We start from the raw sequence: 14,580 nt of genomic DNA, 5'->3' as shown, positions 1-14,580 counted from the left end.
ATTAATCGGGACAAGCAATTCACATCTTAAGTTATGAAAATTAAGACACTTCCATCCATAAACAGTGTTTCCTGTAAAAAAAAAACAGTAAAATTTACCCCCTTCCCAAGTGAACATTGGAGACCCAAGGATCAGGAAATTCATAATTCTTGTAAACCTCTTATAGACCTTTCCATGTACATACATGTACATAAACAGTGTTTGATTTTAGCATATGTGGGTCTTAGGAAGAAGCTTTTCAAAATTTTAGCTACACTGACCCCTATCACCCCAGGTGCCCTGGAGAACTCAAGGGATAGAAAACAATATAATTCACAATGTTTTTCAACTTTGGCCATGAAATGCTTCCGAAAGACTTTATCAAAATTAGTTTAAAGAAGTTTGAAATTGAAGTCTTTTACAGGCGAACGATGCACGACACGGGGCAAAAAGGATTCTGCAATAGGTCACCAAGAACTTGACTTGTGTGACTAAAATATTAATACGAAGTAGTTGTCAATCATATAAACACGGTAAATTACCAATTAACTGTCAATAAAAGAAGTTGAAAAACAAATATCAAACTAAAAATCAAAATCGATGTTGCTGCAAGAGTATTGTTTAAGTATACACACACACAGTAATCAGTACTAACACTTAAGAGTACATTGGCATCATGTTAAAACCTTTCAGTGCTTTGAATGGTTCATGTTTGATATTTTTTTGATTATCAAATGGTTTGCCCGCTGATGCAAAATGCCTCCTTTTCTCCTAATAACTTTCCTTATTTTGTCGATGTCAGCTCTTTTGGGTGTTGTTTTGGTTTCAAGATATGTTGGGAAATATTTTCTCAATTCCGAAACTTCTTTGTCAGACCATTTTTGTCTTCGGTGGTTTTTGTTTTTGTTTTTTTCCTTTTCTTCATCACACTCCTCCTCCTCCTCATCATCATCGTCATCAGCCTTATCTTCTTCATCACAATAGCCTGATTCCAATAACATTACTTCTTCTGGACTGACCTGGTTCTCAGGGACTGAACTACAAAAAAGTAAGAGACATGGATTCAAATCATCTGGCTATACATAAAAAAATGTTTGAAAAAATAATAATAATAATCCCCATAGAGGAAACTAACTGAATAGCTTAAACTGATTTTTTTTGCCTTAATATGTTTCAATGTCAAAAAATTGTGGTGGCCACAACTATTTATTAATGGATTTTGACTCCTATTTAACTCATCCAAGGTGTAATATAATATATAATATAAAGTTTTATTAAAATCTGGGAAAGAGATTGAATAATCCGACTGAAAATAGACCAGTCTGAAGCAGTATGTCTCTATCCAATCTTTGATCTCAGGGAATCTTAAAAAAAAACAAAACAAAAAAAAAAAAAAACAAAGGACTGACACTATAAAGAGTTTGTTCAGGAATCAAGTAGACCTTGGCCTTTAGTAAATTCAGATAAATTGACAGAAACACCAAAACATGTAACAGAACTGATACCGTAGTTAGGTAACAATATCTCCCATCCCCATTTTAGAGAGGATGATATATGACAAAGGTAAAAAATTGTGCAATATGTTTAAACATACAGTTGATCTGAACGACAGGCACCAACATAGTCAGCTTCTAGGTCCTCAGGAAAGACAATATCTGCAATAAAAATGAGAAATATGTATTTGAAGCCTAACAGTAAGAGACCAATGGCCCTTACCAGTCAACTAACCATATGATTATCGGTGATGTAGTTTAAACATGTACTTTTCATTCAACTATTACACCAATCAATCTAACCTCATTTGGTAGGGACCAGGTACAAATGTTATTTTTCAGTTTCAAAAACCCTGAATCACAACATAAATTATTCAAAATTAGCTTTTTTTCATTTGAGTTTTTGATGTTCTTTTACTTTTCAAACCTTTAAAATGAAGTAGGGAGAAAGCCATTCATTATACATGCTTGCAATTCCAGTTAACTGGGGAAGGCTCTCCTCAAACTTCACATCCAAAGGTTTTTGATATTGTAGACTGTAAAATCACATTTTTGTGGGGTTCAATTTTCGTGGTTTATCAGAATTATGCATTTTCATGGACACTTACTTTCCTGAATATACACAAGTTACTTTATCTGCCAATGCATTTTCTAATATTCGTTGAGAGATGAATTCGTGGATTGAGAGTACCCATGAAAATTGACAAAATTAAACCCCCCAAGAAAATTAATGATTTAACAGTTTGTTGCCAATCAAAGTAACTATATTACAAAACATTATTCACCTTTGATATCCACTTCATCCAGTCGCTTCCCCTTGAACCTAGATGTAAGGTTTAGGTCCTGTATCAAAAATAGTTTGCTTATTTCAGTTCGTTCCACTAAACCAGACATCTGTCTGTAGTGTTCTTTGTGAACAGCTTTTGTGTGTCCCAAGTGTTGACACACCCAATCCAGCTGATTTCTATTCAAGTTCAGCATCTTTTTGAAAAAGAAAATACACTTCAAGTAATAATATTTTTTCAAGCAGTACCCCAAAATGGTGAGTAACGGTGAAAACAAAGATATTTCAAGAGACTTAATTATTTGGTAACAAACTATCAATGTCAAATTGCAAGATGACCATCTGCAGCAATGTGGTCTTTCAAATTCAACCAAAAAATGTACGAAGAACAACTAGATACCAAGGGAACCCATATTTGCATATTTGATTTTGAGAAAGATCCTTTTTGAGAATAAGTGGTAACAAGATTTGTTTACTGATGTATGGACCACAGAAGAAAGGTGAATTGATAAGCTTACCATCTCATGATGGCTAAATTGTGTCACAGAATCTTGGATCTATTTATTTTTCAAAGGTTTGTTTTTCGTAATGGTAGCAATGTCGGATTATGGATGAAACAGATTCCCGACCAAAACCAACTCTGGTCAATTTGGGCAAGTTTCAGCTAAATTCTATGGGTGGCAAATTTAAAATGTGGAAAGGTTATGCATGGTACTCAAGGACTGATGATAAACACCGACTATATACTGAGTGACCATGAGTGCTTAGCTGAACCAAAAACAGCAAATTTTTTTTTTGTAACAAAATATAGCTATCAATAAAAAAATTACCAAATGAGTCATTAGTTGATTAGACATATCAAAAAAAAGTTATTCTTTTGCCTAAAAAGACAACAAATTATCTCAAGATTAATGAATTTGTTATTTCAACTTTAAGACTATGGAATTTGCTGTTGTACATACTATGCACTGCAATATATGCAACTTCTTAAAGTGCATTTTCTTTTCAAAATTAATGAAATTTATTCAGGTGGACTCTTTATCGCATGTAGTTCTACATTCCATAACAAACCATGTCATTTCAGAGGGGAGTATCAGTTATGAAGGTGGATCTAAATTTTGTGATTTTTTGTGGGAAAACAGATTATGATATAAAACGAAAAATGCAACCACTTATTCAGTTACACATTACAGCTCTAAAACAATACATGTATGTTAATCATTAAAGTATACCCTTTGACTTGGATTGTTATGGTACAACAATTATGAAACAGATTTGATATTATAATATTGATAATCACTCTTGTTGTTCCATATGTCGGGACACAGCGGGTCTTACCTGGGTAAGTGTTGCCGTATATTTCCTCATCAATACCGAGGTAATGTGGTGAGGTGCCTGAAGATGAAGTTGGCTGCACACAGATTTCAAACAATCATATGCCCTGGTATAAGCGTTTGCTGAAAAAGAAAAAATACATTATCAGGAATTTACAAACTGTGTTCAAACATTACAGTTAAAATAAATATTGACATGAATGCTTGTGATTAAAATTACAACACGGAAAGGATTTCTTACAGCATTTCGCATGACGAACTTCAAGAAAATAATTTGGTTTTAAAATATATCAACAATAAATAGCATCGTATACTGAATGGCATCATGTACTACAGCACTTATCTACAATGCTAATAACATCAAACAATACGAAACAGCAAAAAATCATCACCAACAATATACTCTCAAGTATACTCTAAGTTATAAAATGGACCGGTGGTGGATCAATCCCCAAACAGCTTGTCGGAATAGACTATTAAAGATAACTATAATCAAATGGGCTATATTCATATTTCAAAAACTATAGTTTAAATTGCAAATAATAATAATAATGGAAAAAAAAGGACTATTGAAAACATTTAAATACTACACTTTAGACCTTTTCACAAACAACAATAGTTCACGACCAATTTGAATGATATGAAAATCAAAACATCTTGGACATACAGGGGCATCACGTAACTTGATTCTCGTGTCACATCAGCTTTACTGTAAACTAAAAAGTCAGATTCTTCTGAGTTATATTCTTATTCAGGTAATATTTGCATTAAACCAAGTATGGAGCTCTGGCTCACTACACATGGCTTAAAAGTTTCATCATAATAGTTTAAATTCAGGCCAATTAGCAAAAACGTTTATTCGTAACCTTAAAGGATCTGGTGTACACTTTACACACTTATGTTCCATTTTCTGATGTAATCAGTCAGCTACAAAATGTCAAATTAAGATTTGATTTGATTTTGTTTTATGTACATCCTATTAATAGCCAGTCATTTACAGATGTACCATTCCAAATTTAGTGTATATTGAAATATTCATTTAGCAGGTCTTTTTTGGCATGGGTGGAGGTAGGTACAAGGTAGATAATATTGTTTAAAAAAAAAAAAAACTACATGTATTTGGAAATAAGTAGGGATTGTCATCCGCTACTCCTGCCTTTTTTCGGATGGCTCTGTCGGAAAGAAATCTCAATGGTAGTCTAGTGTCCTCTGGGATAAGAACTGGCACTGGTCTCCCTCTCTGAAACAAAAATTACCAACATTGCAAAAATTATCCAAGCAGCCTAATATTATAAATCTGCCATTATATTAGCACTTTTTTAATAGCCATTTTCAAATCGATGTCCTTTAAATCATCCTCAGTTGTACACAGTTGGTGCAAATATGGTAATTTCATACAAACTATCTGCACAGGGACATAGCCTGTAGGATATCAAAAGCAGTTAGGGTAAAGTGTCTTGCCTAAGGACACAACCAACGACAGCACAGACCGGTCAGTCCTTGGCTTCCCAAGAAACACAAACCGAGACCGGCAGCAAGCCGTTAACCACAACAAGAACAGTAAGAGGTGGTTCAAAAATCAGCCAGTCGGTAAAAACAAACTTTCCGTCATGTTTAAAACAATGGCGAACAATGCTGGTCTTGTCGGGGAAAAAAAACAATCAATCTCTCCAGAAAACTCTGTGCATTAAATTTTATATTCTGGATCAGCGGACACAAAAATGTAAACAATTATGCTGTGGCGTCTATATAGACCCCTTGCAGGTAACGTCATCATTACCACATCCCCGGATGTCGGCCATATCGGAGGTATAGATTAAGCGCATGGTTGATCATCTACAAAGCAGCATTTAGAGTCGTGTTGTTACCAATTATGGTGAACTATTGTAGAGTTGTTGGATGTACGAACAGGTCAGATCGAGAGACAGAAACAGTTTTTCAGACTACCAGCTGTTGTAAGAAACCAGGGAGATGCCTGCAGAAAGTTGTCCGAAGAAAGACGACGACGATGGATTGCAATTCTAAACCAGGATTTCACAGACAAGAATTCAATGTGTACAGACTCAACTGTAGTGAGGTTTGAAGCGATGAGACTTGAAACATGACGCTGCTGAAGAGATTGCGTAAGAATCGAAATCTGGGGTGAATGTGGCTTTCACGGTAAGATATCAGTCTTGTCTAACATCATGTATAACGTTATGTTAATCATTCATAAACTGATTAACTAAACAAAAATCACCTGGAAATATCACTGGATCCAACGAAAACGTTATGATAATTCTGCTTTTGGCACCCTATTGCAGGCAGTGTCGACTGTATTTGTCTTTTAAAAGAAAGTTTATTATCGAATGACATGAAATAATCATTTATTTACAATGACATATGGCAATAAATAATATTTTATACCCAAAATCAAAGCATGGTCAAAGATAGCATTTGGACGGGTTGTTGTAAAACTACTGTACGGGTTGTTGGAATTTTAGACAATTCAAATGTACGAATTGTTGTGATTGAAACTGCTGTCGGAAGACCAAATGTGTCTAAAATTAAGCGTTTGTCTTTAGTGTATTTCAACAGGACGTCATGATTGATTACTAACAATACAGTTGTTCATATTAATTGATTGCATAATGAATTGTGGCTATTTATTTCATTTTTTTTTTCGCGAATATTTAATGTCATTCCTTGTTTCATTTCAGATAATGGAATACCGTTGCTACTATTGTGACAGAGAGTCACCGGTATTTGCTGAATTGATAGAGCACCTTTGTACTTCACACGGAGAGGAAATATTGAAATTGAAAACAGCTCAGCATGTATCAACAGGATACGTGGTCCAAACCAAAAACTTTCAGATTATACCAGACGAAATACAAAAACAGGGAAAATATATAGAGGCGGATGATGAAACTTGCACAATTAAAATAAAGAAACATGCTGACCAAGTATCTTCGCCATATTGCAAATTCCAATGTACATCCTCTACACCATTCAAAACAAGTAAACGGTTGTCATTTCCAGATGGTAACATATCGGATGCAGAAAATGACACACACAACCAAAGTTCTTCCTTTCGCGACGAACACAACTTAAGCTCTTACTTCCAGGAAATCTCTTTACTGGACCAGGAACATTCCAAAGATATTTCAAAACAAACAGAAACAGATGCTTTTGAAAAGGATGAATTGTACCAAGAAATCTTACACTTACTGCCAGGTGTTATTCAAACTTTGAAGGACAGCAATATGACAGATATGTATTTAAAATTCAACGACCTCTTGAATCGGAAAGCATTGCCAATGAAAATAAGCAGTTCTGGAGAATTGGAATGAAATTATTCAAGGGCAAATTTTTGAGATTCATTGGGGGTGGGGGGGTGGGGGGGGGGAGGGGAATCAGAAAGGACACACGGAACCACGCGAATCCAGCATCAACTTTGCAGTACCGCAGTCGTCATGTTTGGAAGATACCAATCCGTCGCGAAAATTGAAATGCATAAAACCAGGGATCTTATATGAAATGATCGAAATTGCAAGTGGTGATGATGCTGACCAACACAAAACTTTCAAACTTTGTATAGGCGGGAAAAAAATCAATACTGGGGCAATAGATCAGAAAGAAGGGGATGGAGATTTATGGGTTTATGAAGCAAATCCAACTCTGTTAGAGCGGCAAAACGACCTAAAGCAGGATAAAGAACTTCTTCAGCAGTTTTCAATCCTATTGGAGACATTGGACTCAAGGGATATTGTTGTGTATTCTGTCAAAGTGGGTATACTTTAGGAGCTGTGTACAAACGACACCAGACAGTGGCGGCCATTTCAGGAACTACCTTTTTATTGTACATCTCATATTCATACGCCAGGATAGTGTAATACATAAAACGACATTCCGGATCTACACCCACATATATGTAACACTGCCCCCCACCCCCTTTTAGTTCTGAAGACAGTTAATTTGAAAATTAAACAAATGTCACGTTCATTTTTTTTTTTTAATTTATAAAAAATGAATAAAGCAACTTTCACCACTGACCAGTCTTACATCTTCTTATTTCAGTCAGTCAAGATTATCACAACGGTTAAACTAAAAACAACTAGCTACTTGACTAGAAACAATAAATGAGAATTATGCTAACTGACTAGATTAACAAAGAAACTTGCATAGAGCCTGAGGCTCTGCAGATCACACAGGATTATTATGCCCGTACACACCATGATCTGACCCTACAAATCTAACCTAACCGGTGCTCTCCGATTAGTTCGCACAGGGTACCGATGTTCAACCCTTGTCATAGGTGACGCTTTCTTGCTTGAGTCCTTTGGGCTGTTTACTTTACCAACATCCTGGGGAACACTGGAGTTTGTCACGGTTGTAGGCTTGGCAATCACCATATCGGCCTCTACGGGATGCTCCACCAATGGGTTCTCGGATACATCCTTAGGGACCGACCCCAGAATTTGATCGGTGTGGCGTCTCCAGACCTGTCCTGGTGAGGTTTCCACTTTGTATGAAATGGGACCTGTTGTTGCCTTTACAATTCCATGTGCCCATTTGGTATCTCCTCTGTAATCCCTTAATTGGACTTGGTCACCAACTTCAAAACTCCTAGTTTTACCCGGATTGCTGTCCTTACACATTCGAGCTTGCGCCTTTTCCACTCTCTCCTTCAAGTTAGGCCGTGGCAAGTCCAACCTTGTCCGTAAATTCCTACCCATGAATAGGCTTGCAGGTGTCTCTCCTGTAGTGGATTGGGGCGTGTTCCTATAGGACATCAGAAAACATTGTAGTTTCCTCTGTATCGACCCGCTATCCTTCAATGCTGACTTTAGTCCCTGTTTGAAAGTCTGAACAAACCTTTCTGCGAGTCCGTTCGTCCTTGGATGATATGGTGCAGATGTAATGTGATGGATCCCATTTCCACACATGAAATCTTGAAACTCAGAAGAAACAAATTGCGGCCCATTATCACTCACTAGTTGCTGAGGGATTCCATTTCTGGCGAAAATACACCATAGCACTTCAATGGTCTTTGAGGCTGTTGTAGAACCCATCTGAACGACCTCGGGCCACTTGGTAGTGGTGGACGCCCAAGAACATACTGTTTAGGAAGGGTCCAGCAAAATCCACATGGATCCTTTGCCAAGGTGTCATGGGGAATTCCCATGGGTGAACTGGCCCCTCTTTTGCTGTGTTTCTGTTACCCTGACAACCATTACAGTTCTTAGCGAGCTGCTCAAGATCCTTGTCAATCCCTGGCCACCATACATGACTCCTGGCGAGAGCTTTCATCTTGACAATTCCCGGATGTCCTGAGTGGAGTTCCTCTAGGACTCGAGGTTGCAGTTCTTCTGGAATTATCACTCTAATTCCCCACAGCAGAATGCCTTGTTGAACGGTAATATCATTCCGTCGGTCATAAAAGGGTAATGCTGCTTTGTCCTCCTGTGACCACCCGTGTAAAACGTCATTCAACACTTTACAAAGAGTTGGGCTCTTTCTGATCCCTTTCACAATATCTGAAGCTGAAACAGGTAATGTTTCAATCTGGGAAACTTGGAACAGGTGTGACTCATCTAAAATCTCTCGTTCACTCTGTGTCCGAGCTGATTTTAACTGAAGACGTGATAGCCCATATGCATTCCCATGCAGCTTAGTGTTCTTGTATTGTATGGAGTAAGTATAACCTGATAGGAAAACTGCATATCTCTGCATGCGTGCTGACGCGCTTACAGACATTCCTTTAGACGGACCAAAAATAGAGACTAATGGCTGATGGTCTGTGATTAGTGTGAAATGTCTCCCATATAGGTAAGCGTTAAAATGTTTAATTCCCCAAATTATAGCCAAAGCTTCCTTATCAATTTGGGAATAATTTCTCTCCGTTGGATTTAACGTGCGCGAAGCAAACACGATCGGGCCACTCGGCATGACATGAGACAGGACTGCACCCAAGCCGTATGGTGAGGCATCACAAGCTATGGAAACAGGTAGGTTTGGGTCATAATGAGCTAAGACCTGCTCTGATGTCATCTGTTCCTTTACCTTGACAAAGGCCTGTTGACACTCCCTAGACCACACCCATGGTGCATTCTTCTCAAACAGTTTATGTAAGGGTCTTAGAGTTGATGCCAAGTTCTGTAGGAACTTTCCATAGTAATTGACCAGGCCCAAAAAGGCTCTGAGCTGCGAGACATTTTCTGGTACTGCTGCCTCAACAACAGCTTTGATTTTCTCCTGAGTCTTGTGTAAGCCTTCCGCATTGATGACATGGCCACAGAACTCTATCTTGTCTTTAAAAATGTCACATTTCTCAATGTTTGCTTTTAATCCATACTTCTGAAGTCTACCTAGTACACTACCCAGGTTCTGTAGATGTTCCTCCTCAGTGCGTCCTGTAATTATCATATCGTCAATTATACATTGGACACCTGGGATGCCTTGTAGGATCTGTTCCATAGTGCGCTGCCAAATTGCTGGCGCTGCAGCGATACCAAACACTAATCTGTTGTAGCGGAACAATCCTCGGTGTGTATTAATTGTCAGCAGTGGTCTCTGTTCCTCAACAACCTCCATTTGTAGATAGGCGTTCTTCAGGTGCTGACCCCCAGACAGATTCGCAAATATGTCTTCAATCTTAGGCAAAGGATACTTGTCAATCACAATCATTGAGTTAACAGTAGTTTTGAAATCCCCACAAATGCGGGCAGACCCATCTTTCTTGGGCACTACTACAATGGGAGTAGCATAGCTACTATGATCAGCCGGTGTAAGTATACCTAGGTTAACAAGTCTATCAAGTTCCTTGTCCACAGCTGACCTAAGAAAGAAAGGCACGGGCCTCGCTTTCATGAGCTTGGGTTGACTATCCTCCTTTAATGTGAACCTGGCCTGAATATCCTTTACTGTACCGAGATTAGGTTCAAACACCTCCGCGTATCTCTGGAGAATGGATTTTACTGAATCAGCACGGTTACTACGGTCTGACACTGCCGAAACTGCATGTATTTCTGAGCAAGTTCAGTTTTAGTTCACTTAGCCAACGTACAGAGGAAGATCACTTATTTGGTTGTTGATGTGTACTTTGACTTCCTGTACCCCAATCGGAGTGATAGTCTCACCTGAATAGGTCTTGAATACCTTTGTGGTGGGGTTTAATGTAACTTTCCCAAAATGCTCCACTAAATCCTGTTTCCGGATTACTGACACTGCTGAACCGGTGTCCAGTTCCATCCGTAGTGGTGTCCAGTTCCATCCGTAGTGGTGTCCCATCTACTCTGGGCTCTACCCAATAAGGACCTGGGGACTGTGTATCATGTACCGTGTATATGTCACCTACAATGTCACCATAGTCATAATACTGGTCATCTAGAGAGTGTACTTTCTTCCCATTTTTCTCTGTGTGTACCTCTCGCCGACACGCCTTTTTAATGTGACCTACTTTTCCACGCTGGTTACATTTTTCATTTTTGAAGATCATGTCCTGGACGTGTGCATCGATAACACGGCTTCTCGTGTGAACTCACCTTGGGTTTGTTTTGCTGTGATGATTTCTGATTTCTAGAGCTGAACTTTGGATTCTTTGATTTCAGGTTATGTACACTCTGACCCTTGTGTTTCGCTTGTAATTCAACCGCATCCCGTGGGGCGGTTTCCATGGCCACTGCAATATCCACAGCTTTATCAAAACTTAAATCTTTTTCCGACAGCAACTTTTTCTGAACTGCTTCATTCTTCAACCCGCAAACGAACCGGTCCCTCAGTGACTCCAAATTCACAGTGCTCCGATAATTTTCGTAATTGAGCTACATAATCTCTTACACTTTCTCCCTCCTTCTGATCACGCTTATGAAAGCGGAACCTTTCAGCGATAAGTAAGGGTTTTGGGGACAGATGATTCTTTAATATCGCCACCAGTTCATTAAATGTTTTTGTCGCTGGCCTGTCCGGTGCAGTTAGGTCTCGTAACACATTGTATGTCCTTCCGCCAATCAGACTGAGTAGCGCCGGAGCTTGTTTTTCATCTTTTATCTCGTTTCCAAGAAAATATTGACCTAGTCTTTCACTGTAGGACTCCCACGACTCCGTATCGGCGTCGAATGATTCTAATCGACCTATGCGACCTGCCATTGTTATACCAGTAACAAAAGTTTATCGAGTTCACAGGCCCCCGTTGATCTAGCGAACGAACCACGTGGTGTAAGCTTCACAATTAAAACAGGGCGAAACTGACCTTCTGTTGACTGTGATGGCGAATTTCAATGCATGATACTGTTACTGTAATGTCGTAACGGCCATCCTCGTCGCCAATATGTTGTGTATTCTGTCAAAGTGGGTATACTTTAGGAGCTGTGTACAAACGACACCAGACAGTGGCGGCCATTTCAGGAACTACCTTTTTATTGTACATCTCATATTCATACGCCAGGATAGTGTAATACATAAAACGACATTCCGGATCTACACCCACATATATGTAACAATCAACACCGTCCCGTCGTGAAGTAGGACATTCCAGAAATGAAAATGTGTTCCCAAGTTCTTTGCCGAGGTCGTCGGGATGCTGTCAAAATCTGGCCACTGGGATGTTTTCCGGGGCAAACATTACCGGCAGCACATTCAAAATATCTTCCAGATGTCATCACAATTTAATTTCTCTCATGTTACCTCGCCACAGAGGAAATACCGACGAATCCTGCCAATAACGGACTCTGACGATGAAGATTTTGTGTGAAATGTTACCAGATCCATGCCTATTGTTGACACCTTTTTTATGAATGAACAGAGACTTGCGCGCAACGAATACATGCACGTGCTATGATCATGACGTCAATGTCGCGACTACACTTCAGTGTATCAGTGGAGAATTTGTACATTTGGGAAAAAGAATATTATATAATTTAATTACTAAGGGCCGACTTGATTCGCTACACTGTGTACACCGGTGAACACCGAAGGCAATCAAGCCACGCAGTGTAGCTACAACGGTGTACACCTTTCTGCACCTTTCAAAACGTGGAGTAAACGGTGCACAGCATGGCGGCAAGATGGGAAGTTTATACAAATTGCAAGGTGCTATTTTAGAAATATATAGTTACCGAAGAAGTTATTGATTGAGAAATACAATCAATCGTTAACCAAAGTTAAATAAATCTATTTAGACCGTTTTAAGTATTTAAACAGGTGGATTCCAATCCAAACAGGCAACTTTGTGTCACAAGTAGGTTGTATGTAGTAGTACATGCACAACTATACCACGTTTGTAGTAGGCATAATCACTCACCAAGTCGTGTTATATTAATGTAGGCTGAACCAGTAACTACCAGTTAGGATGTATGATTTATACTAACGTCTATAACAATGCCAATGTGCCCATTATACTCATTTTAAGAAATTGTGTTTTCTTGCCTTAAATTAAATGCATTATCTGACATGCACTGATCTAGCTGGGGAGGTTTCCAACCGACACCTATGGATTTCCCAAAATTATACCAGAACATTTGAAAGCCTGGCGACTCCTCGTAGAATTTGGGAAATGTTATCTGACCCACCCATCCCCTGCGAAAACTTTGGGATATGCACATGATGATCCAAGACATAAGGACACCTACAGCATGTCTAGATAAAGAACAGTCTAGTCTTAAAGTTCCAAAACATAAATCATATCTGAGTAGCATAATCATATAACATGAACAATTAATGAAAAATGGAGATTAAAATGTGTAGTAAAAAAAAAAAAAAAAAGAACAACCAAACAACAGTATATATGTACCCTTATAAATGGTGCCATGCATGTAATGTCACGGTCAGTATCTTCATTTTAAGAACAACAGTCTGTAAAGGGCATTTTAATCATCCTCCTACATGCTATGTATAGGGCCATTATTAAAAGATGTTACTGTAAAGCTAGGTGTGCAACTTTTTTCATATTTTCATCATGACTGACATGTGGTAATACATGTGCATTAACTTTCTCATAGGACTACCAGTTTAGTGTGAAGTGGATGTGCAAAATCTGTCAGGGTGTACCATCTGTCATTTCCCTTCAAGCATTTGAAGAACAATACAAGAACAAAGAAGCATCCCCCTGTATATTGATGCAAATTACAGGTATAAGGCTGAAAACAGTATTACTGTTAGTGGAATAGAGAAGTACACACATATCTCAAAAATTGTACATGTAATTCATTTAACAAAATAACTAAGTCATGATGCAATGGTAAGAATGGAGAGAGCCTAACAATTGTTCTGCTTCAGGAATTAACAATTCCATGACACATTGATGGTTGCCCACAAGCAGTATCATGGGTGCATGACATGTATGTGTTGAGTAATAGACTTGAGATGTGTACCTGTAGAGTCTGGTGTAAAAATATACACTTAGATTTAAGTTGCTGTAAAAAATGGATAATTCCTATGATATAACAGTCATTATATGAATATTTAAAACAAAAATGGCACTTTTAACTTGTCCCAAGCCTGACCCTAAATTACTATAGTGTACAATTGAAAATGCTGTTTACCACAAAGAAATACAATAGCTGTATACACCACGAGTATTATCAGCCTAATGAATTTACTTTGCAGAATCTTCTTCATATGCAACATTTGTCGGACAGTATTTCATGCTGATTGCGAGTCATTTGACATTGGTGAAATTGTTCATCTGACAGCTGAAAATAAAGGGAAAAGAGATGTAGAGATCATGTGCTGTGCATGTGCAGATGGAGAAAACGTTAGTATCATGATGTATGGTTCTCTCAATATTATTACAACACCAAGATTTCAATAATTGCCAATCAATATACATGCACATGCAGTAATTAATTAATAGCTCATATGCATATGATTTTAATTTTAATCCAATGCAGTTTATAATTTGCACAAGCAGCAATTTTATTATATATATCTGCAAATTCTGAAAATTTTTGTAGACCAAAGCCTTTTTATTCATGCATTTGTCTGCAAATGATAAGAGCAAATATTACTG

At 38.2% G+C, this 14,580-nt stretch overlaps 1 protein-coding gene across 1 annotated transcript; it reads right to left on the bottom strand.

The window, feature by feature from the left end:
* Window positions 1-668: 668 nt before the first annotated feature.
* LOC132564597 (uncharacterized) lies at window positions 669-4,920 on the bottom strand. Its single transcript, XM_060229245.1, has 6 exons — window positions 4,906-4,920; window positions 4,704-4,830; window positions 3,595-3,713; window positions 2,258-2,453; window positions 1,574-1,634; window positions 669-1,017 (listed from the first exon to the last, which is right to left on the bottom strand). The coding sequence occupies exons 1-6, from the start codon at window positions 4,918-4,920 to the stop codon at window positions 669-671; spliced, it is 867 nt and encodes a 288-aa protein (XP_060085228.1).
* Between the last annotated feature and the right edge of the window lie 9,660 nt (window positions 4,921-14,580).

Source organism: Ylistrum balloti, unplaced genomic scaffold (assembly GCF_031769215.1).
Source record: "Ylistrum balloti isolate Yb309-2 unplaced genomic scaffold, AGI_CSIRO_Ybal_v1 Utg372382, whole genome shotgun sequence".
Lineage (NCBI taxonomy): Eukaryota > Metazoa > Mollusca > Bivalvia > Pectinida > Pectinidae > Ylistrum > Ylistrum balloti.
This window is presented reverse-complemented; position numbering and strand designations above follow the sequence as displayed.